The following is a 23,394-nucleotide window of genomic DNA, read 5'->3' on the forward strand; positions in this document are numbered from 1 at the left end:
CGCCCGCGCGCAGGTCCGCGGCCTCCCGGGCCCGGCAGGGCGGGGCCCGTCCCCCACCCGCGGCTCTGCCGGCCTGCCTCTGGGAGCCCCGCCGCCCGCCCGCTCCGAGCCGCCGCTCATTTCCGCCCAGCCCGGCGGAACACTGGGGGCCCCAGGGGAGCGCCGGGGCGGAGCCGCCGGTGCCACCTCGGCGACGCACTGCGCCTCCTCTCCGGCGCCGCCCTTTCCTCTTCCTTTTGGCCCCCCCTCCTCCTGCCACCGGAAGTACCTGCCCCTCTAACTAAAGTCAGACCTGGAGACAACTTTGGAGGTCATTTACTCCCCCTCCGTGACGTATAGAGGGATAGAGGCCAGGGGGCGGCTGGAAGTGAGGGGGGGGGGGGACGGCCCCAGTTGTCGCCCCATATTTTCCTTTCCCCTCCCCCAACGGTTGTTTACTTCCGTCCCCTCCAACACCTGTCCAGTAATGTACTATCCTCCCCAGAAAAACCAGAAATAGATTTAAAAAAGAATGGGGGCCATTTTATTAGAGTCCAGGAATATCAGCTTTGGGCAGCAGCTGAGGGCAGCTTCACGTAACTCTTCATGGGGGGCAGCGGCCGGATCTTTCGGCCTGCCCAGCCCCCCTTGCGGTGCCATAGCCCACTGTTCGGCCTCTTTCCCAGCCAGCGGTTCCGCCCAGCCTTGCCGATGACCCGTTTGTTGTGATCAACGTTGGAGACTCGGCCCACTGTGGCTGTGCACGTCTCCAGCACCTGATGGAGAGAGCAAATGGAGGGGAAAGCACCATGCGGGGAAACAGCCTGACACGTTGAGGGCAGGGGCCCTGGGGAACTTCTCAAACCCAAAGAGAGAAGGGGAGAAGATACGGGAAAAGTACAACATAACTGAACCCGAATGCAGGTCCTACAGTAGTTGAGAATGAAAGGCACTGTTCCTTACTGCCAGCCTGACGAGGCACACCTGGTCACATGGCAGAAAAGGACAGACCTAGCTCCAGGCACTTCCCAACATAAAACACCTGGGAGCTATCCTGGACAGGTAAGGTACATTCCAAAAATTCCTCCTGTACTGACCCCTCCCACCTGCACTCCCCCCAACCCACCACGCACCTGCATCTGCCTCTTAGAGGGTAGCTGGATAATGGCTGTCCCGTTCACCTTCCGTAGCAGCAAGCCACAGGTCCCTGGGGAAGGGAAGAAACAGTTGCGACCCTCCACAGAGCAGGAGGTGGGGGCAGATTTTCCAGGGCCACCACCCCACACACTGCCCTTGCTTTCCCTTTGAGGGGCAGAAACACTGAAGCAGGAGGCATGTGTGGTTTTAGGTCAAAAACACAACCACCTCTTCAGCCTTGTTTTTCCCTCTTTTTTCTCTGCCACTGGACAAGATGTGGGCCCAGGGGTTCAGAGAGCTGCAACCTCAAGTACCCCCTGGCCTTTCAAACTGTAAGATCTCAACAAGTTCCTTTCTTCCTACCTGCGGCTCGGATATACTGGGCCCCGCGGCCTGGCTCACTCTCCACGTTGTTGATGAGGGTCCCCACTGGCAAGGCCCCAAGAGGATGGGCGTCCCCTTCCCGAGCAGCAACTAAAAGACAGAATTTCGTCAGCACCAGCACCCTTGAGCCTCTCAGCCCACGCACACCTGGTGGCCATCACTCACCTGCCATTCGGCCTATGTGGTCCGAGTTCAAGATGGTATCTCCAGCCTTCATGTTCTCTGTGGCAACGATCCAGCGTTTCCGGTTGCCCCCAGCAACCAGAGCTATGTCTGCTGACCTGTGCAGAGTGAGGGACAGGTAAGCAAACCACCTAGGCAGCCTCACATCTCCTGAAAAGCCACAGACCACTCAGCCACCCACACCACCACTTCACATCCCAAACTTGCCTACAGGGATCATAGCGGACAGAGATGACCTTCTCCTCAAAGGGTCCTGGCTTGGATTCCTGCTCCGGCCGGAACCGCAGAAAGTCAATCATTCGATAACGCTGCTTGTGGCCCCCGCCAATACCATGCACCTGGATACGGCCTGTGGTCAGGATAGCACAGGATCATGAGCGGGTCAGATGAGTCAGTTCCCAGCACTGGGAACAGACACATCCTAGGCAGAGGGCAGTGCTTTCCCAACATTAGGACACAAGCAGAAAATGATGAAAATTTGCATAGCACAATGGGGTACGTGGGAGTGAACACCCACGTGGAACTTCCTAAAAACACAATTACCCAGGGTGCTTCCCTGCTGGCTCAGTGGTAAAGAAGCTGTGCCTGCCAATGCAGGAGACAGAGGTTTGAACCCTGGTCTGGGAAGATGCCACATGCTATAGGGCAACTAAGCCTGTGTGCCACAACTTGAGCCTGTGCTCTAGTGCCTGGGAGCTGCAAGTGCTGAGCCCACATGCTTCAACTACTGACGCTTGAGCACCCTAGAGCCGGTGCTCCACAAGAGAAGCCAAGTAGCCCCAGCTTGCCACAAGTAGACAGAAATCCTGAGCAGCAACAAAGAGCCAGTACAGCCAAAAATAATTTTTGAAGGGTGTGTAGGAAAATGTCATGGAACTTCCTGAGTATGTCCAGTTTTCTTCCATTACCTATCTTTAGGAGCACAGGCTATTTATGTTGTTTTACATTCTACTCTCTCAGTCTTACACACATACTACATGTGTAAGAGGAGTCCAATAAATGCTTTCTAATTACATTCCTCTGCCTGTATCAAAATACAGGCCAAGGGTCCTACCATGTTTTTGCTCTTTACTGCTGAAATCTTCTTGCCCTTGTTCTTACCTGTGTGGTTTCGGCCCCCAGACTTCCTCATCTTTACTGGCATAGTGGTATACTTCGTACGACTCTTCCAGGACACAAACTTAGCACTAAGGGCCACAGAGGTAAAGACTGGGCGGCAGGGAAGCAACATCGACGCAGAGGGCAGCTGAAGGAGGACATTGTTTGTCACCTAGAAATAAACAGAAATCTTTTTCACTTGAAAGCTAATCGAAGGAGAAGCCTCAGAGAACCAAGGGAGAAGGGACAAAGTTTAACTTGTGGCTTCCTTCCTCCTGGAAGCGTCCCAGACCAGCTACCCCCAAACTCCACCCTTCACAGCCTGCACAAACACCAGTTCAGAATGCTTATCTAGGTGCATGTGTGTTGATCATCTCTCCTCATCTGATCCTCTCACCTCTGAAGTATTTCTTCAATGGAATTTTCTCCCCTTGGTGCATCTTCTTTCAAATTTGCCTCAAAACTCTCCTCTAAGAAACTTTTCCTTCCTTAAACAACTACCTTCTCCAGTGCTGGTTAATTCCTATATATCTATGTACCACCATCAGCACCAATGCCTTCTACCCCTTTTGCTGCATGTTTCTGAGAATTTTCCAAACATGAATGGAACGGAGAGATCACTTATGTCTTGTTCCCTGCTGTTTTCTCAGCATTTCACACAGTAGGTTGGTTTGGTTTTGAATTTGAAGTACACAGCTGCCAAACTCTACCATCAGTCTGAAAGGTCCAGAGAGCGTAAGACTAACTTTCCTGTAATCACTAGTTACCCATGTCAACAAACTGGCACTTGCCATGGGTGCTTGCCATCTATCTCTACAAGGATTAAATCATGTGCTGCTGTAGCTGCTGACCTCCAACACCTCCTGATGGAGCTCAGGATGGAGAGCAGAAGTGAGGCACCTGGGTTCCCAAACACCTGGCACGACAGATTTTCAGATAGTTAGATATTCTCGGGAGCTGATTTTTATGAGTCCAATTCTTTTATCTCCTCTTATCGAGAAAAACACTAAAATTCTTCATGGTGACAACTGTTTCTCGTGACTAGTAGAAGCTTCACGAAACCAGCAGAAACATTTTAAAAAAAGTGCTTGATTGCAGCCCACTCACCCTTTACCAAAATCACATACAGTCCTTCCCTTCTACCTCTCTGGAGCAGTTTCTCAGAGCTATCTGAGGTGCTATCTCCTGGGCTGCAGTCCTCACATTTCCCCAAATAAAACAATTCTCATGCCATGCCATTTTTTAAGTCGACACCCATTAGGAACTTCGTGATATCTTTATGTTAGTCTCCAATTCTCGGTTATCTTGACCTTAATTTCATAATTTCAGTAGTAACTCATCCTTAATGGTTATAATAATGGTTAAGAGTCCCGGCTTTGAAGCCAGACTGCCTAGCTCCAATGGTTGGTGTATCACCTTGGACTACTGATGTATTCTCATATATAAACTGGGACTGATAATAACTGTAACTGGTTGAAAAGAATTCACTTACTTAAAACATCTATTATGCTTGGCTTATAAGAAAACAATAAATGTAAGTTACTGAAACTTGTACTTTTGTCTACAAAATCACTTTCACCTTCAATATCTCGTTTGAGGACTCCAGTGACCCTGTGAGATAGCAACACTTAGAAAGGAGAAAGCTGAGACTGAGTGACTTATTAAGGGTCACGGGCCGACGTGACTCCTAATCAGACTCTCATCTCCCACCTCGATTCTCTTGGAGACCCCTCTCCGGCAGCCGGAGGGGGAACAACTACCTTCCCGGGTAAGATGGATTACCTGGGCGGCCGGGAGCAGGCTTGGGCCGGGGATGGCGGCAATCCGGGGGGTCAGGTTCAGTGAGCCAAGAGCGCGGGTCACTGCCCGCAGGGCCATGAGTTTGGCCAGACTCGGGCGTGCTCAGCACGCCACCATCACCTTTAGCCTGGCGCCTGGCGCTGCTGGATGACGCTAACAGGTCCCCGTGCCGTCGCTCCAACATGACGTAAAAAGAGGCGGGCCGAGAACCCGACAAAAAGCTAGACACACATCTCTTTTCTTCCCTGAACATAGTATAACCAATGCCGGAGCGACTCTTGGGTCGCGTGACTAGGGGACAGGTCCCGCCCCTCGGAGCCGTCAAAACAATTGCCTCGAGCGGCAGCCATGATGGATTTAAAGGGGCAGTACCGGCAGAAGCGGCAGCCAGACCAACAAGCTGCGGGTGAGTCTTTGAGGGTACCTCTGGGGCTGAGAGTTGAGGTCCCGCTAACTCTTTGCTGCACTCCCGGAAATATGAACAAATAAGCCCCTCCGACTGAACTCACAGAACTCCAGACTCAAAAACTCCGCCCCCCGCGATTCTTCCCGCCCCTCGGCATCCGGACAGACGGACAGACGGCCTGCCCCGCCCCCTGCGCTACCGACTGACTCAGTAACCTCGGGATTGTCAGGCCCCAGGTCTTTGCCCGCGACGTGGACCTCGGTCGCCCACCCGCATCTTCTGCCGTCACCCCGGCCCATTTCTCTCTATCCACACCCTGGGCCTCAGGGCAGGTCGACAGCCTGGGACACTTCTCCTCCGCAGTTCCAGGCCTGGGAGATCAACTCCCAGCGCCGCGTTTCCCTGAGATCCCGCAGCCGCTCAGCGGACCTGCCATTCTTCCCAGCATCATCGGGCTTCTGGGAGGCACTCTAAGGTGACTCCTCTCAGAGTCTGTTAGTGTGTGGTCATGATAGACACAAAGCCATAGAAGTGACTGGGCGAGGAGTGACCAGGTCTTCCTTCTCCCCCGTTCCCAGACACGCCCCTTGCCGCAGGTCTCAGATTCAATCTCACTCCCTTCTTGGGAGAAAATAGCTCCCCAGGCTTGGCCTGGGAGGTTGGCTTGGGGAAGGAGGAGGGACGTTGGTCGTCTTTGAAGACCTGTAGGCAACGGAGGGAGGGCGTTTGTCCTGGGTGGGGCTCCATGCCAGGTCCTCTGGGTGGCTGTGAAGTGGTGAGGGAAGGGGTGGGAACGCTGGACTTCTGGACTTTGGGCAGGGCAGATCCTTCTGAGTCCCTGGCTGCTTGAACAGAGTTTCTTCCGGGCTCCTGCCTGAACGCCACAACCAAGGGCTCTGTACAGGTAAGAAGACTTCAAAGATGAGAAGCAAGGCCCTTTTGAGGAAGTAGGAAGACAGCCTGGAAGAAACACAGCTGACCAGGCATGGAGATGCTGGGCTTAGCCCCGCGAGTGACTCAGCCTGAACACCTTGAGCCTCTAGGCCCCTCTCATCTGTGATGAAAGCCCACTCTTTTTTGTCTCCCTTGCTTTCTTGATTTAACTTTGAAACTTACTCCTTTCCCTCTTTGCACTGCAGTATTTTCTGCATAGCTTCTGCCTGCTTTAACTCCATTCCCTTTGCAGCTCTGTTGGACACCCTCTGTGTTCTCTGTGGTGCTCTCTCTCCTTTCCTGATTCCTTTTCCTAACCCAAACTCTCTCTTCTCCAGCTCCTTTTTTAAATTGTGTTGATTCTAAATCCTGCTGCTACTTCTCTGCACCTTTGTTCTTTCTACAGTTTTTCTTCTTTCAAGTCATTTCCTCTCCTCTGCCTTTCCCACAACCTTGGCTTTGTGTCTAGAGTCGTTACAGGCTGTCTGCTCACTGGTCACTCTCCCTCCAATTAAACTTCAGGGTCCCCCCACCCCCACCCCTGCAATGGTCTCTTGTCCCTTCACTTGGATCCCTACTGCCCTCTAATCAAGGCGCACAGCCACTCTTTCCTAATCTTTACCCCAGCCGAACTCTGTTGTTTCTCTGTAGCCCAGGCAAGGTCCCCCGGCCAGGATGTCGGGCCTGGTGTTGGGACAGCGGGATGAGCCTGCAGGGCACCGGCTCAGCCAGGAGGAGATCTTGGGGAGCACTCGTCTGGTGAGCCAGGGGCTGGAAGCCCTCCACAGTGAACACCAGGCTGTGCTGCAAAGCCTCTCCCAGACCATCGAGTGTCTGCAGCAAGGCGGCCATGAAGAAGGCCTGGTGCATGAGAAGGCGCGGCAGCTGCGCCGTTCCATGGAAAACATCGAGCTGGGGCTGAGTGAAGCCCAGGTGAGTGGGAGGAGGTGGTGCCAAGTGGCCCTGGGTAGATGGAGGAGCAGTTGTCTCATGGGAGCTTTGGGGTCATTTGGGATCCCCTTGTCCTAGCAGCTTGGATTCATTCACCCAATAAATATGTATTAAGTCTCTACCACGTGCCAGACGCTACTCTGCAGACACATCACTGAACAAGAACAACCATAAGTCTTGGCCATCTTGCAGCTTACATTCTAGCTGGGAGAGGCAGGCTTTAGACAAATAAATAAATGACTCAGTATGCCAGAGTGATAATCATTAAGGGCAAAAGGATAAAAATCAAGCAAGGAAGGGGGTTGGGGTGTATGGGGAGAGGATGCAGTTTTAGATAGGGTGGCCAATAGGAGCCTCACTGAAAGGTGTCATTTGAGCAAAGATTTGAAGACGAGGGAATGAGTCACACAATTAATGGGGGAAGAACATCCGAAGTACTGTGCGAAGGCCCCGACATGGAGCCTTTCTGGTGAGTTCAGTGAAAGGCCCGAGTGGCTGCTGGACTGTGAATATGGGGAAGCAAAATAGAAAATGAAGTTGAAGAGCCAGCTGGGGTGGGAGCAGATCACGTGGAACTGTAGGCCATCATAAGGACTCGGCTTTTACTTTGAGTGAGATGGAAGCTATTGGAAGTGTTGACTGGAGGAGTGATGTGGTCTAACATTTTGATAAGATTGTCATCTGGCTGCAGGGTTGAGAACAGACTCTAGGGGAGCAGGGGCAGAAAGAAGGAGACCAGTGAGGAGGCAATTACCGTAATCCCGGTGGGAATTGCTAGTGGCTTGGCCCAGGCTGGCCCTGGAAGTGGTGAGAAATTCGATTTCAGGGTATATTTGGAAGGTAGACTCATCACTACCCCACCCTCCCTCCGGGTCTTGCCGGCTCCCCTCCTGCCTTCCCCTCAACTCTCCTAGCCGGAGCCCAGCGCTCACAGGATGTGCCCACCTAGGTGATGCTGGCTTTGGCCAACCACCTGAGCACAGTGGAGTCGGAGAAACAGAAGTTGCGGGCGCAGGTCCGGCGGCTCTGCCAGGAGAACCAGTGGCTCCGGGACGAGCTGGCCGGCACCCAGCAGCGGCTCCAGCGCAGCGAACAGGCCGTGGCTCAGCTGGAGGAGGAGAAGAAGCACCTGGAGTTCCTGGGGCAGCTGCGGCAGTACGACGAGGATGGGCACTCTGCGGTGAGCACGCGCGGGGCAGCTGGGCTCGCCACGCGCACAGGCCAGTGGCTGCTGCATCCTCTGAAGGACCAGCAGCCCTGCCCGACCGGCCCCCACCTGGCAGAATTCAGCTCCTGACCCCAACTCCAGAGGACAGCAAGGGAGAAGCCAGTCACTCATTCAGTCAACATTTGATTAAATGACTGCTATGTGACAGGCGCACTCTGCTGGGGGTGCAACAGTGAACAGGACAAAGTTCCTGCTCCCATAATAATAGATTTTTGGCATTTGGACAATTCCAATTTAGAATCCTAAGCGCTGTAGGTAGGGAAAACCCAGCCCAGTCGAGCAAGTCCTGAAATTTTCTGTCGAAATGTGTGGAATTTAACCTTCACGCAACAGGCATTTATATTTCTCTGTGCCTTAGGCAAGGCAAGATGTGTGTCAGATAGATCTAAGAAGCTACAAAACAGAGTTCCTGCCTTCTCGAGCTTATAATGTAGCTGTAGGAACAAGGCTTACATGTGAGAACACGTATGAGACAAGACAAATCAGCCAGTGCCCAGTGCTGAAGGAGAGGTTCAGGCAGCATGGGAGGAATCCCAAGGAGATAGGTTTGTAGGGGCTGGGATAGACTGAAAGATTCACAGTGGAGGCGGGGTACAGGGATGGGTAAAATTTAGGTTGGATTATTTTATTTAACTGGATTAGGAATTGGGGTGGATTTTGATGGTCTATGAGGGAGAAGGGGGAGCTCTCTAGACCAGGTGTGTGTGTGTGTGTGTGTGTGTGTGTGTGTGTGTGTGTGTGTGTGAGAGAGAGAGAGAGAGAGAGAGATAAGGCACCAGGGCTGGAAAGGTGGCCTGACCCAGGGACAGTGGGATGATTTGACAGTGGGTCACCCTGGTGAAGCTGGGCAGGAGGGTTGGGAGTGTTTGTATAAGACTCCAGTGCTTGTTGGGGCGAAGCGTTTTTGCCTAGTGTGAAAGTACGTTGACAGTGAGAACTGGGCATCATGTCCAGAGCAAGCGGCGGCAGATGATGGACACCAGGCAGAGCTAGACACTCCGGGTACGTGTCAATAAGATAGGACACACCCCTGCCCGCAGGAGAGACCGGACAGACATGTAATCAGTGTAAACACATGGGGATCAATGCAGGACTATAATTACCAGAGTCGAGGGAGAAAGAGATGGCGGTGAAGGTACTGAGGATGGAAACTCTCTGGATATGAAGGAATGGAAAGTCATGAGATTTTTGGCTGAAGCATCTCTTGTTTGTTTGGGTTTTTTTTGTTGTTGTTGTTTTGGTTTTGGCTGCACTGCATGGCTTGGAGGATTTTAGTTCCCCAAGCAGGGATCAACCTGCGCCCCCCTCCAGCGGCAGCTCAGAGTCTTAACCACTGGACTACCAGAGAAACCCCCATCTTTGTTTTTTTTATGAACAAGAGAGACCTAGGCTTGGCAGGACAGATGCTGGCCTTCCCAGGGGCAGGGACAGCGACAGGGGATTTGTCCTAGACCCCACCTGTCAATGATGTCACGGTTTAGAGGTGGCTTGAAGAGGCTGCCAGGGCTATCTCATCTCAGACATGCTGCTGCTTCCCTTCCAGGAGGAGAAGGAAGGTGACGCCTCCAAGGATTCCCTGGATGACCTCTTCCCCAACGAGGAGGAAGAGGACCCCAGCAATGGCTGTGAGTCTGCCTCTGGAGTTGGAGGGTGAAGTGGGGGCAGCAGGGGTCTGGTGAACAAGAATGGTCACCGTCCAGGAATGGGTTCTCCACTGCCTCAGGAGATGGGCTAGGGACCAGCACTTTGATTCCCTCAGCTTTCCCCTTATTCATCAACATTTATTAAGCACGTAGCCCATGCTAGGCACTGTGCTGGGCACCAGGGAGTCCAAGATGAGAATGACATGGGTCTTGCTGGTAAGGAGCTCGCTCAAGACTGGGAGAGTGCCGCTGGAGTGAAGAGCATGAGCTCCTCAAGGGAAAGGACCAGGTCTTTCTTACCTTTGTATCCCTGGTGCAGACCCTTCCTCAGGATTTCTGAGTAGTTTTTTTTTTTAATTGCGCTGGGTCTTTGTCGTTGTGTGCCGGCTTTCCCTAGTTGTGGCCAGTCAGGGCTACTCTTCGTTGTGGTGCTTGGACTTCTCATTGCAGTGGCGTCTCTTGGTGCTGAGCACAGGCTTTAGGCACATGGTCTTCAGTGCTTGCAGCACTCAGGCTTTAGAGTGAGGGCTCAGTTGTTGTGGGGCATGGACTTAGTTGCCCTGTGGCATGTGGAATCTTCTCAGACCAGGGATTGAACACGTGTCCCCTGCACTGGCAGCCAGACTGTCATCCAGTGTACCACCAGGGAAGTCCATTGAGTAGTTTGTTGAATGAATGCATGACTGAGTGAACAAATGGGATTGTGATGGGCAAAGAGGCGAGCAGAGGAGTAGCAGTTGAGGGACTTCCCTGGTGGTCCAGTGCCTAGGACTCTGAGCTTTCACTGCTGTGGGCCTAGGTTTGATCCCTGGCTGGGGAACTAAGATCCTGCAAGCTGTGGTGCAGCCAATAAAAATTTAAGAAAAGAGTAGCAGTGAGGCAGGTCTCTCGGCAGGCAGGGAGCCTGGTGGGGATTGGTCACAGGCAGGGAGAGAGACTTGAGTGGGGAGGGGCGGGCGAACAGCGGAGGGAGAACTGGCGTCATCTGAGGGAGTCTCTGTCATCTTCTGCGACGGGGGTAGTGTCCCGTGGCCAGGGCGCCCAGCACAGCGGCTATGAGATCCCAGCGAGGCTGCGGACACTGCATAACCTGGTGATCCAGTACGCAGCCCAGGGTCGCTATGAGGTGGCCGTGCCGCTCTGCAAGCAGGCGCTGGAGGACCTGGAGCGCACGTCTGGCCGCGGCCACCCCGACGTGGCCACCATGCTCAACATCCTGGCTCTGGTGTATCGGTGAGTGCTACGTCCTCTCAGGAGCCTGCCTCCAGGTGTGGTCCCACCTTGATCCGCCTCTGGCTCTCATTCCTCCTCTCCACAGGGTACCTCTTCTCCCCCCCACCAGGGGGCTTCCTTGTCTCATGTTTTTCCACCTGAGCCCTTGACCTCAGAATCCTCACCCCTCAGGCTTTTGGCTGCTCCCGTGTCTCCTCTGGGGAGGGTCTTTTTCTCTGTTTCTGTCTCCTGTGTCCTGTGCCTTTGGCCTGCTCCGGGCATGGCCACTCTCTGGGGGTGGCGGTGAACCCCTCTCATTGCTCCCACCTGGCTTCCTGTCTCCTCATGGCGGGGCCCAGTCCCTAAATGTACCTTAGCTATCCTGAAGGGAAGGAAGTAAGGAGATGGCTCAGGGGCAGAGTTTGGGCTAACCCCTTGTCGCTTTTGTCCTCTTACAGGGACCAGAATAAGTACAAGGAAGCGGCCCTCCTGCTCAATGACGCCCTCAGCATCCGGGAGAGCACCCTGGGCCGGGACCACCCTGCCGTCAGTATTCCTTGCCCTCCTTGCCCTGTCTTCCTCTGCTTGTCCGTCTGCTGCCCTCAGCCCACTCCCAGGGGTTCTCAGGAGGGAGGCGTGAGGACTCCTTTCTCCTACTGTCTACCCATCCCAGTGGTTCTCAGCTCTCTCAGACCCAATATCTTATTTTTTAAACAAATTTTAGTTGCAGTATAGTTGCTTTACAGTGTCGTGTTAGTTTCTGCTGTACAAAGGCATGAATCAGCCATATGTATACATATGTCCCCCTCCCTCTTGAGGCTCCTCCCCACCCCTTTAGGTCATTACAGAATATACAGCCGAGTTCCCTGTGATGACTCCTTCTTATAATGAATATTTTTCTGAAATTTAATTCATATAATGTAATCTACCTACCTGTATAATTTCCTCAAAAGTTGGATGATACTCTATTAATATAAGAGAGAAACAAGGAAAGTAACTTATAATAAGATATATAATACTTTACAGTAAAGCGAAAATACAGTAACAGTTGAGTACAGCAATGTTAGAAGACATAGTAGTCTGATATACAATGAATGAAAAAATTTAGATGTGAAAGTCGCTCAGTCGTGTCTGACTCTTTGTGATCCCATGGCCTATGCAGTCCATGGAATTCTCCAGGCCAGAATACTGGAGTGGGTAGCCTTTCCCTTCTCCAGGGGATCTTCCCAACTCAGGGATCGAACCCAGGTCTCCCGCATTGCAGGCGGATTCTTTACCAGCTGAGCCACAAGAGAAGCCCTTTAGATGTAGAAGAAGTAAAACTAGTAAGTCTTTTTATGTAAAAGTATGTACTAGGAATGTGAAGTCAAGTGGGCCTTAGAAAGCATCACTGTGAACAAAGCCAGTGGAGGTGATGGAATTCCAGTTGAGCTATTTCAAATCCTAAGAGATGATGCTGTTAAAGTGCTGCACTCAATATGCCAGCAAATTTGGAAAACTCAGCAGTGGCTGCAGGACTGGAAAAGGTCAGTTTTCATTCCAATCCCAAAGAAAGGCAATGTCAAAGAATGTTCAGAGTACTGCATAAGTGCTCTCATCTCACATGCTAGCAAATAATGCTCAAAATTCTCTAAGCCAGGCTTCAACAGTGCGTAAACCGAGAACTTCTAGATGTTCAAGCTGGATTTAGAAAAGGCAGAGGAACCAGAAATCAAATCACAACATCCATTGGATCATAGAAAAAGCAAGAGAATTCCAGAAAAACATCTACTTCTGCTTTAGTAACCATGCCAAAGCTTTTGACTGTGTGGATCACAACAAACTATGGAAAATTCTTCAAGAGATGGGAAAACCAGACCACCTTACCGGCCTCCTGAGAAATCTGTATGCAGGTCAAGAAGCAATAGTTAGAACCGGACATGGAACAACGGACTGGTTCCAGATTGGGAAAGGAGTACATCAAGGCTGTATATTGTCACCCTGCTTATTTAACTTCTATGCAGAGTACATCATGCAAAATGCTGGGCTGGATGAAGCACAAGCTGGAATCAAAAGACTGCCGGGAGAAATATCAATAACCTCAGATATGCAGATGACACCACCCTTATGGCAGAAAGTGAAGAAGAAATAAAGAGCCTCTTGATGAAAGTGAAAGAGGAGAGTGAAAAAACTGGCTTAAAACTCAACATTCAAAAAACGAAGATCATGGCATCTGGTCCCATCACTTCATGGCAAATAGATGGGGAAACAATGGGAAAAGTGAGAGACTTTATTTTCTTGGACTGCAAAATCACTGAAGATGGTGACTGGAGCCATGAAATTAAAAGATGCTTGCTCCTTGGAAGAAAAACTATGACCAACCTAGACAGCATATTTAAAAATAGAGACATTACTTTGCCAACAAAGGTCTGTCTACTCAAAGCTATGGTTTTTCCAGTAGTCATATATGGATGTGAGAGTTGGAATGTAAAGAAAACTGAGTGCTGAGGAATTGATGCTTTTTTTGGAATTGATGCTTTTGAATTGTTGTGTTGAAGACTCTTGAGAGTCCCTTGCACTGCAAGGAGATCCAACCAGTCAATCCTAAAGGAAATTAGTCCTGAATATTCATTGGAAGGACTGATGCTAAAGCTGAAACTCCAATACTTTGGCCACCTGATGAGAAGAATCATTGGAAAAGACCCTGATGCTGGGAAAGATTGACGGCAGGAGGAGAAGGGAATGACAGAGGATGAGATGGTTGGATGGCATCACCGACTCGATGGACATGAGTTTGAGCAAGCTCTGGGAGTTGGTGATGGACAAGGAAGTCTGGTATGCTGCAGTCCATGGTGTCACAAAGAATCAGACATGACTGAGTGACTGAACTGAACTGAACTGATGTACTAGGAAAAGGACAGAGCAGGAGTTCCCTGGTGGTCCAGTGGTTAGGACTCCATGCTTTCACTGCCAAGGGCCTGGGTTCAATCCTTGTTCAGGGAACTAAGACCGCACAAACTGCATGGTACACCCAAGGTAATAATAATAGTAATATCAACAATAATAATAAATAAATTTTTTAAGTTAAAAATGACAGAGCAGAAATATTGGCATATATAAGATTAAAATCCAGTGTTAGATTAAGTAATAATAGACCAGATTTCTTTGTGATAAGAGAAAGAGAAATAACTTTAAGTAGGGTCAACATGTAAAACAAATGGTAGATGTGTCAAAGGGGAGAAGACGAGAAATAAGGTATTTTTGAAAATGAGCTGGCTGGAAAAGAATTGCCTGTGTTATGACATGTGATAGGCAAGGATGATGTGTCTCAGGAAACATAACTCCTGACTTGATATCCCACCAAGTGTCAAAGCTTATATTTAGTGTTTGAGTGTCTGGCAGAACAATCAAAAGTTGCCTGAGCTGTCCCATACAGACACCACATCTGTAGCATACTTGCTCCCCCAAAGGTATTAGTGTCCATAGTCTTTATGGCAACCAAAGGAAATCCCGCCTCCAGAAATGTCTAAAAATCTCCTTAGAGGGTGAGACCACCCCTGTGGAGAGCCTCAGAGCCTTGGGGGGGTCAGCACTTTCCTCTCCCCTAAAGCACCTGTGGCTCGGGTGGCAGAGTCCATTTTTCTGGGAGTTGGGCAGCATGGGGCCCTGCTGGTCCAGGCCCTTTGTCTGATGGGGACAGGTCTGTCTTCCTAGGTGGCGGCCACACTCAACAACCTGGCTGTGCTCTATGGGAAGAGGGGCAAATACAAGGAGGCGGAGCCGCTGTGCCAGCGGGCGCTGGAGATTCGAGAAAAGGTGCCTCTGCCCTCCGCCCGTTCTTCCCTGTTGTGATGACCCCTCCTACCCCATCTCTCTTCTGATCTACCCTTTTCCCTTCACTTCTTTTTGACTCACCCTCCGTCTCTCTGTTCCCTGTTCCTTCATTCCCTTCCCCTGCTCCCTGCATGGGTGCATGAGTGCGCGCGCACACACACACACACACACACACACAGTCACACACACACACACAGTCACAGCCATCTGTCTCTCCTTTGCACCACTCCAGGTCCTGGGTACCAACCACCCGGATGTGGCAAAGCAGCTGAACAACCTGGCCCTGTTGTGCCAAAACCAGGGCAAGTATGAGGCTGTGGAACGCTATTATCGGCGGGCACTGGCCATTTATGAGGGGCAGCTGGGGCCGGACAACCCTAACGTAGCCCGGACCAAGAACAACCTGGTAAGGGAGGGAGGGGCAGAGGCAGTGGGAGGAGGGCAGGGGGTGCACCGTAGTCTGGTACACGGGCCTCATGCTGCCTGTGGGTACTGAGGGGTCTGCTCCCTTCCGTGGGAAGGCAGAAGTTCCGTAGCCTCTCTGGAGTGGAGTGGGAACACCCTGGACCCTGCAGCTGGACAAGGAGTGGGTGAGGAAGATCTCTGGGGAGAGTCCTAAAGAGACCACGAAGTAGAAATGCCAGTCCTGGCTGAGAGTTCGTCTCCACCTCTTGCTCCCGTTTTTGCCTTCCCGCCCCCAGGCTTCCTGTTACCTGAAACAAGGCAAGTATGCTGAAGCAGAGACTCTCTACAAGGAGATCCTGACACGTGCCCATGTGCAGGAGTTTGGCTCTGTGGATGGTGAGTGGTGAGGGCCCGGGTGGGGCGCTGCTGGGAAGAAAGGAAATGCAGACCAAAGACTGGTGGGGGGAGGGTTGGCCACAGTGGTTCCAGGGGGAGCCAGACCCCTTTAGTCCAGCGCTACTGGCCTCTGGGTCCTGGCTCCCCCTTAGTTCCATCTCTGTTCTCTAACCTCGCCACCCCATCCCGTGTATCACCGCTAGATGACCACAAGCCCATCTGGATGCATGCAGAGGAGCGGGAAGAAATGAGCAAAGTGAGTTAGGGGCCCAGCCTGAGGAGCCAGGGACTCTCGGGGCCTCTGACTTTTCCTGCACCAGCCCTAGCTGCATGGCGCCTTCCCACACCCAGCCTGCACCCCAGCCCTCTGCCAGCTTGTACCCCAGCATCTCTGTACCTTCACCTCTGGCTTTCCCTCCCTCTCTGTCCTGCAGAGCCTGCACCGTGAGGGCAGCACACCCTACGCCGAGTATGGAGGCTGGTACAAGGCCTGCAAAGTGAGCAGGTGAGAAGCCGGCATGGGTGTGTGGGCTCCGACGCCCTCCATCGACCCCAGATCCCCGCTCCTGGCCCTTCCCCTGCTTCCCGGGGACCTCCCCTCAGCCTTGGCTCTGCTTCCTCTCTCCTGCTTGCTTCCTGAGTCCATCTTCTCTTCCTTCCCTGGTCATCCCCTGCTGCAGCCCCACAGTGAACACAACCTTGAGGAACCTCGGAGCTCTGTACAGGCGCCAGGGAAAGCTGGAGGCAGCTGAGACCCTGGAGGAATGTGCCCTGCGCTCCCGGAAACAGGTCAGGAACCAGGAGGGGAAGGAGGTTCGGAGGCAGGGCCCGGGGGGCAGGAGCGGGGCCACTGAGGCTGCTTGTGAGGTGCTGAAGAGTAAACCGAGAGGCTGAGGAGGAAGACGGGAGAGGCTGGTGAGACACTCTTGTGGTTGTGGCTGTTTTTAAGTGTGTTCTTACCCTCACCTGCCCTTTGTGGTTAGGACTCCAAGTTCAAGGTTCACTTCACTAAATGGAACTATTAACAGGGAAAGACCGCCTTTTGACAATGTGAAGAATCTTGTGAGGAGAGGCATGGGCACTGTGGGTGAACAGGCTGCAGTTGAGAGAAGCTCTGAATCAAGAGTTTCTCAAATCACGAGTCTTGACTCACTGGGTCCTAAAATCAATTCATTGTGGGCCTTGGCTAAAGATAGATGTGTATCTCTGACACATTGGAAATAGAAAAGGTGAGTGTCTCCTTTCCAGTATGTGTGTAGTCAGAAATCGCAAGGAAAACTCTTTCTTTTGTTGTGGCTGGTAGGGAGAAAAAGTTTATTAAAGTCCCACCCTGAAGAGTTCAGAAGGGGAAGTCCCGGTTCCTTCTTTTCCTTCCAGGGCACTGACCCGATCAGCCAGACCAAGGTGGCTGAGCTGCTTGGGGAGGGTGACAGTGGAAGGAGCCCCCACGAGGGCCTGGGGGGCAGCGTGAAGTTTGAGGGAGGTGATGACGCCTCGGTGGCTGTGGAGTGGTCAGGGGTAAGTCTGGTTATCGCCCCTTGAACTCTCCTGCTTCTCGTTCTGGTGGTGACGAGAGGCTCTGAGCCCACAGGATAGGAGTGCACCTTGTCCTTATCCGAATCCAGCTAGCCCGTCCCTCTCGGCAGCCTCTCTGCAAGCCAGCTGTTGACCAGGCTGGGCTTCTGGGGAAGGGGGAGGTGTCCAGAATCAATGGCAGGAATAGGCTCAGAGCTCAATCTCCCTGGGATCCCCTTAGCCTCTGTTCCCCATCCCTCTCTGCCAGGATGGCAGTGGGGCACTGCAGAGGAGCGGCTCTCTGGGCAAGATCCGAGATGTGCTTCGTAGAAGCAGCGAACTCCTGGTGAGGAAGCTCCAGGGGTCTGAGCCCCGGCCTTCCAGGTACGTACTGAGACTGAGATCCGGCAAAGTAGGCAGGGCCCTGGAGAAGTGTCTTGGGAGAGAAACATGGAGGACGTCAGTAGGATGGCCACGGAGAGAGGGTGGGAAAAATAGTGCCCTGGTGCAGGGACAATAGCTAAGCAGATGCTGGGGACTGAGGAAGACGTGTGTGTGTGTGTGTGTGTGTGTGTGTGTGTGTGTGTGTGTGTGTGTGTGTGTGTGTGTGTGTGTGTGTGTGTGTGTGGTGGGGAGGTCAGATGGTGAGGAGGACGAGTGTGTGTGTGTGTGTGTGGTGGGGAGGTCAGATGGTGAGGAGGACGAGTGTGTGTGTGTGTGTGTGTGTGTGTGTGTGTGTGTGTGTGTGGTGGGGAGGTCAGATGGTGAGGAGGCAGTGATATGAGTATGTGTGGTGGTACCCAAGTGTCCCAAGCTTCAGGGCCACCCATGGGAAGAGAAGAGGCCTCAGTTCTTTCTTTTCCATCGTAGCAGCAACATGAAGCGGGCAGCCTCCTTGAACTATCTGAACCAGCCCAGTGCAGCGCCGCTCCAGGTGAGAGCAGTGCTTGTTCAGAGTACTGTGGGTGAGGAAGGACAGACAAACCCAGTGGGAACAGGGGGGTCACCTGGGATGAAGACCCTCTCAGGGAATTGGAGGTGGGCAGATAGGAATCAGGCTGACAACTTGTTGGGGGTGGTGACCCCAAGGGACACTTTTGGGCCAGAGATACCAGAAATAAATTAATCAGGAGGGGAACAGGAATTGATGTTCTCTTAATGGGTACTTTAGAATTATGAATAATTAAGGAATGATTTGGGGCTTCAGTGGTAAAGAATCCACCTGCAATGCCAGAGCCACAGGAAATGTGGGTTCGATCCCTGGGTCAGGAAGATCCCCTGGAGGAGGAAATAGCAACCCACTCCAGTATTCTTGCCTGGAAAATTCCATGGACAGAGGAGCCCTGGTAGGCTACAGTCCAGGGGGTTGCAAAGAGTCAGACACAACTGAACGACTGAGCATGCATGCACACAGGGAATGATTCGGGAATAGTAATTGCTCTCCCCCTATAGCCACCATACTCCTCACCTTGCAGAGTCAGCAGTAGATGAGAAGGAAAAAGGGAGGAAAAAAGTATTACCTCATCTCCATTTGAGAGAACACAGCAATGATATTTTAATGAGAAATGACCACATTCAAAGTATATCCGCATATTCATGTGGTTCTTCCAGGTATATTCTCCACCAGATCTTGGCCTTCTGGGAAGTCCTAGCAGAGGTAGCACAAGCCCTAGAGCTTGAGGTTGAGGTTCCAGACTCCGTCCTGGGTCCTGAGAGAGACTGTAGCCATGAGATGGACAGACTCCAAGGGATAGTCTTCGGGAAGCTGGGGCCTATGGGCTGATGTCTGGGTGTTGTCTGTTTCAGGTCTCCCGGGGTCTCAGTGCCAGCAGCATGGACCTCTCTTCAAGCAGCTGACATTCAGCTCATGCCCCACGTCTGCTGGGTCCCCCCACAGCCCTCACAGCATTCCCTGTTGCTCCTGGCTCTTCCAGCCCCAAGGTGGGACAGTGAAGGGGGAGCAGTTAACCCGAAGATTGCTGCTGCCCTTAGGGTCTCAGCCCCCTCCTCAGGAATCCCCTTCAGGAAGGACCCTCAGGACATCCTCCCCCCACCCTGTGGTCCTCTAGAGTAGCTAGCTCTACTACTAGGGCCCCCAAAGTGGGTAAGAAGCAGGTACGCACCTCAGAGATGCAGCCTGCTGCTGGCTTTTCTGTCAGAGGGCTTGGGGCTGGCCAGCCAACCTGCCTTGCCCTGGGCTGTCTTGTTCCCTCTACTGCCTCACTTCAGGTCCATGTATTTCACTTTTCTTAAATAAAAGAATCAGGTAACCATTGAGCCACTTGAGTCCTGATGGAGAGGGCAGGAAGCAAGGCTTGCGTTGGGGCCCTTCACAGAAGGGTGCAGGGTAGTAATGGATGGGGCAGCAGGAGGAATGTTGCTTCTTGGGTCTCTCCTCTCTTCCTTTCCCTGTTTGTATCCTCTCCAGCAGGGCCTACAGGAAGGCATCTGGGGGAAGGGGGAGGCCCACAACCCAAGGAGAAGGTGCTGTGGACTGGCTTGTCAGGGACATGTGGCGGCCATGTGGCAGGACCCTGGAGTCCTGGCGCCACTGCTCCCGGCCTGTGAGGCCCTCTGTGGCGGCCCCTCCTCCTCCCAGCTGCTTGGGGGAAGGGAGTTCTAAGAAGGCCTGGGGGGCCCTCCTGAGCCAGAGGGGGATGAGGCACTTACTATCCATCCCCTCTCAGCAGATCCTGGAGGCCCAGCAGCAGCTGGGGCCCATCTTCTAAAGCTTGACTCCTCCTGACCCGCCTCCTACACCCCTTGCTGCTTTCACAACAAAGAAAGAATGTGGGGGTGGTGGCGCTGGGGGGTGGGGGTGCCTGGAACAAGGGCGGTACTGGGCCTCCCCACAGCTGGAGACTTGGCCATGCCCTGACACGGCCCAGACCGCTGGAGATGGACTTGGGATGAATTTGTCAGTTTAACAGCCTTCAGTCCGCCGTTCAGAGAGCCCCGTCTCTCTCTACCTTTGGGTTCCGATTGGTCCAGAGCCAAACCAGACACTCACCATGCACTGGACCCCAGGCTACCTCTCTCCCGGGGCTCCACGGTAGCTCCGGGTTACCTTGCCTGGGGACACCAAGGACACCATTCTGTTCTAGATCTTCCTCCAGATATCAGGTTGCTGCAAAGTGAGCCAGAGCCCACCCATTCCCCTCCCACCAGAGAATTTGGGGGAACTATTGGCCAGAGCCCTCAGGAAAGCCTAGAACCAACCGTCTTCCCCAGGAGCCACAGAATCACAAAAGTCCCTTTAGGTCCCGAGTCCCTGCACACGAGGTGGTAGGCGCAGCATCCGCTCCCCGACCTCGCTCAGGTCCCCACACTCCCCCGGGCCTCCTCCACACCATCCACTCTCCATCTCCAGACCCCTCCCCCAACTACGAGCTCCTCCCCACCACGGCGGGGAGGGGGCGTCGAGGGGGCGGGGCGCCGCGCGGCGCCCAGGAGAGGAGGGGGCGTCGCGGGGCGGGGCTTGGCGGCGGCGGCGGCGCGTTAGGACTCTGAGATACGGGGCGCGCGCAGCTCTAGCTCGGGACGCCTCCGGCTCGGGCTCGGGCTCGGGCTCGGGCTACGGCTGCGGCTGCTGCAGCTGCGCCCGCGCTCCGGTGCGCTCGGCCTCCTGGGCCCGCCGGGGGTCGCTGACGGCGAGCCCGCCGTGCGCCCGCGCGCTCCCTTCCCCGAGCCCGCCGCGATGGGAGCCGCGCGCGGAGCCCCGAGCAGCCCCTGCCGGCTGCCTCTGCTCAGCGTCCTGCTGCTGCCGCTGCTGGGCGGTGAGTCCCGGCGAGCTGGGGGAGCGCGGGAGCCCCGAGGGCCGAAGAGAGGGCACCGGGGAGGTGGGCTAGGGCGGAGCAGACACCGTGCGTGGGTCAGGGGCTCGCTGGGGTTGGGGGGGCGAGGTCCTGGCCGCCGGGAGGTGGCGAAGCCCCCGCGCAGTCGGCCGGGGCCCCTCTCGCCCCGCGCCCGCGAGGACGCGTTTCCAGCCTCCCCAGAGTTTTCCCGGCCTGAGCCGAGAGTTTGCTCGGGAACTGCCGGGAGTTGCCGACTCCCGGGCTCCAGTGTCGCGTTTCTCTGCGGGGGAGAAACGACTACCTCCCACTTAGGGGGTGCAGCGCGGTGGCTGGCGGTGGGGGAGACGGGGTCTCCCCGGCAGGCTGAGACTAGGTGAGGGAGGCCGGACCGGGGCCGGATGCGGGACCGACCTGCGGTGCGCCGAGCGCACGGAGCTTTGTTACCTACGCCGGCCCGACGCTCCCGGCTTCCCTCCTCTAAGTTCCTGGGCCAGGCTGGGTCCCGGACCGCCCCGATGGTGAGGGCGGAAGAAGGGAAGAGTGAGGGGCCGTCCCATCTCCAGCTCCTGGGCCCGAGCCCTGAGCCCACTCCCGGCCGGAGTCGGATCTGGGAGCTGAGAGTCCCGGGCTGTCTCGGTGACTAATGTGTGAAGGCCGCTGCCAAAATCGGGCATGGCCGGCCTGCAAAGGTGCGGACGGGGTTGGTTCTGTCTCCTTCCTCAATTCTCATTCTCTCTCTCCCCAGCAAGGAAAGAAACTCTTTCTTCAGGCAGAAAGGCCAAAAAAAGAGTTCATTCTGGCTTCTTGGAGGGCCTCAGGCTTTTGATGAGGGTGTGGCCCCTATCTCATGGCCGACCCGCTTCTCCCCCGTCCCCACCCCCGCCTTTATTTCCTGACTTGGTCACACCTGAGAATCATCACTGAGGTGTTGAAGAGCCTCGGAGGAAAGCGCCAAAGCTGCCCGCACACCCCCAAACGCTCTGGACTGGAAGTATACCTCCCTGCCCCGTCCGGTCCCCCACCCTTACAAAACCCCAAATCCTTGGCGATGATCCTCGCAACAGCCCTCTCTGGGGAGACTGTGTCCAGGAGACCTGGTCTCAGCTTATCACTTTCCTGGGAGGCTGGAGGTGGGGGTGGGTGGGTAGAGAATTGCCTTTTCTGAGGTCTCCCTGGCCTGCCAGCTGTTGAGGGGGTTTAGTGATGATGGAATTAACATCTCTCCCACCCCGGGTTGTAAAAGGAGAGGTAAGAACAAGTTCCCTGAGTTAGTAGGAGGTGTTCCTTGAGCTGCCCTGTGTTCTTCTGCTGCCCTATGTTCCTTATGCCGTGTGGGGTGGTCATGCTCATGGCAGAGCCCACATCTGCTCCCAGAGGAAGTAGGGAAGTTTTTTGCACAGCCAGGATGGGAGTGTGGGGGGGGTGGGGTGCCCAGCCATATGGGCTGGCAGCCGGAGCTCACAGGCTTCCTAGGTCTTCCTAGGCTGTTGGGCTTTTGGTGTGTGGGGTGCAGATAGGGCTGCCTCCACTGCTGAAGTTTCTAGAGTTCTGGGGGAGATTCTGGTGGAGACAGGGCTCACATTCAACAAATGCTAAATTCTTTCCGTGAGAAGACAACCCTGATGTTAATCAATGTTAATCCGGTGACGGGTGTTTAGTGGAGGGAGGGGTCCTGGTGGGGGGAGTTAGGGCAGGCTGCCGGCTGGGGACTGGAGGTCTGGAATCTCCTCTGGGGGTGGGGAGATGTCTTGTGCTCAACAAAGGAACATTTTAATGAGAGCCTTAAATCAGTTCCACCAAATGTGTCTTGGTGTGGAACCTGCCCCTGTGCTGTAAACAGTTCGGCCGAGGCTGAGGCGCCTGCTGTCTGTCTTCTGGTGAAACCCAAGGGGCTCAATCTACCCCTGGACAGCATGACTTCAGGGGGCAACGATTTTTTTTTTAAATAGATTAGGTTTTTCCATCTCATTGTTAAATTGTGTAATTAGCTGGAGAGGTAGTGAGACCCCACTGTTAATAAAGTAAGAATAAGGGACCTAGGTTGGCTAGGTTTGTGGATTAGGCCATTTTGAAGTTTGGGTAATTATGCTGTAAAGGCTGAGGAACTTTGCGAACTTTGAGATCCCCATTGTGATAAATATGGTAGAGGAGGAGGAGGAAAGGACTTGATGTTTGAAACCTGGGAATCTTCTCCCCACCATCGGAATGGTCGGTTGCAGTCATTACCCATCCCTGTTCCCATCCTGGTCTCTGGGTTCTTTCCTCCAGGCTCTTGTTTCTTTGGAGAGATTGAGTTGTTACGTCCTGAGATTATGCAGCCTGTAATTCAGGCCATTTGTCAGTGACGGGCTTTTCTCAGATGTTAGGATGTATGGCGGGCGGGCACGGGTACTCTCTGCCCATCGATTGCCAAAGGATCTAGTCAGACTCCTGGCATTCAGAGCAGGGTTGAGTGGTAGAGAGGGCCCAGGCCGTGGGGATGAAGTGTTTGGCAGAACGGCAGCTCGGATCCTTTGA

At 53.7% G+C, this 23,394-nt stretch overlaps 3 protein-coding genes across 7 annotated transcripts in view; 2 read left to right on the forward strand and 1 right to left on the reverse strand.

Moving 5' to 3' along the window:
• Positions 1 to 500: 500 nt before the first annotated feature.
• On the reverse strand, positions 501 to 4,741 carry MRPL2 (mitochondrial ribosomal protein L2). The gene is made up of 7 exons (XM_061146753.1): positions 4,564 to 4,741; positions 2,785 to 2,953; positions 1,891 to 2,032; positions 1,666 to 1,781; positions 1,480 to 1,590; positions 1,113 to 1,186; positions 501 to 755 (listed from the first exon to the last, which is right to left on the reverse strand). Exons 1-7 carry the CDS (start codon positions 4,657 to 4,659, stop codon positions 543 to 545), a joined length of 921 nt encoding a protein of 306 aa, XP_061002736.1. The 5' UTR covers positions 4,660 to 4,741; the 3' UTR covers positions 501 to 542.
• Positions 4,742 to 4,879: 138 nt separating this feature from the next.
• Positions 4,880 to 19,360, forward strand: KLC4 (kinesin light chain 4). 5 transcript variants are annotated; one of them, XM_061146748.1, is made up of 16 exons: positions 4,880 to 4,987; positions 6,572 to 6,853; positions 7,821 to 8,051; positions 9,643 to 9,724; positions 10,765 to 10,975; positions 11,413 to 11,500; positions 14,648 to 14,749; positions 15,000 to 15,173; positions 15,469 to 15,568; positions 15,772 to 15,824; positions 16,003 to 16,073; positions 16,249 to 16,357; positions 16,946 to 17,086; positions 17,352 to 17,467; positions 17,954 to 18,017; positions 18,890 to 19,360. In XM_061146748.1, exons 2-16 carry the CDS (start codon positions 6,596 to 6,598, stop codon positions 18,938 to 18,940), a joined length of 1,851 nt encoding a protein of 616 aa, XP_061002731.1. In that variant the 5' UTR covers positions 4,880 to 4,987; positions 6,572 to 6,595; the 3' UTR covers positions 18,941 to 19,360. The 5 variants fall into 5 exon arrangements, with proteins under 5 accessions (XP_061002731.1, XP_061002732.1, XP_061002730.1 ...); XM_061146749.1 differs by lacking the exon at positions 4,880 to 4,987 and adding an exon at positions 5,145 to 5,462; XM_061146747.1 differs by lacking the exon at positions 4,880 to 4,987 and adding an exon at positions 5,807 to 5,891.
• Positions 19,361 to 20,745: 1,385 nt separating this feature from the next.
• The window catches only part of PTK7 (protein tyrosine kinase 7 (inactive)), a 62,556-nt gene continuing 59,907 nt past the window's right edge, over positions 20,746 to 23,394 (forward strand). The window contains exon 1 of the mRNA XM_061146754.1: positions 20,746 to 20,859. Within this exon, the coding sequence (XP_061002737.1) occupies positions 20,781 to 20,859 (79 nt within the window). The 5' untranslated portion in view covers positions 20,746 to 20,780. The remainder of the gene's footprint in view (positions 20,860 to 23,394) is intronic.

The sequence above is a fragment of the Dama dama genome, chromosome 7 (assembly GCF_033118175.1).
Source record: "Dama dama isolate Ldn47 chromosome 7, ASM3311817v1, whole genome shotgun sequence".
Classification (NCBI taxonomy): Eukaryota; Metazoa; Chordata; class Mammalia; order Artiodactyla; family Cervidae; genus Dama; species Dama dama.

Excerpts from the sequence above, each read along its gene's own strand:
- MRPL2 (XM_061146753.1), bottom strand. The coding sequence starts at position 4,659 with ATGGCCCTGCGGGCAGTGACCCGCGCTCTTGGCTCACTGAACCTGACC. Across the intron at positions 2,954-4,563 it reads GCCTGCTCCCGGCCGCCCAG|GTGACAAACAATGTCCTCCT; the intron begins GTAATCCATCTT and ends GTTTATTTCTAG. Across the intron at positions 756-1,112 it reads CCTCTAAGAGGCAGATGCAG|GTGCTGGAGACGTGCACAGC; the intron begins GTGCGTGGTGGG and ends TCTCTCCATCAG.
- KLC4 (XM_061146748.1), top strand. The coding sequence starts at position 6,596 with ATGTCGGGCCTGGTGTTGGGACAGCGGGATGAGCCTGCAGGGCACCGG. Across the intron at positions 11,501-14,647 it reads TGGGCCGGGACCACCCTGCC|GTGGCGGCCACACTCAACAA; the intron begins GTCAGTATTCCT and ends CTGTCTTCCTAG. Across the intron at positions 16,074-16,248 it reads AAGGCCTGCAAAGTGAGCAG|CCCCACAGTGAACACAACCT; the intron begins GTGAGAAGCCGG and ends CCCCTGCTGCAG.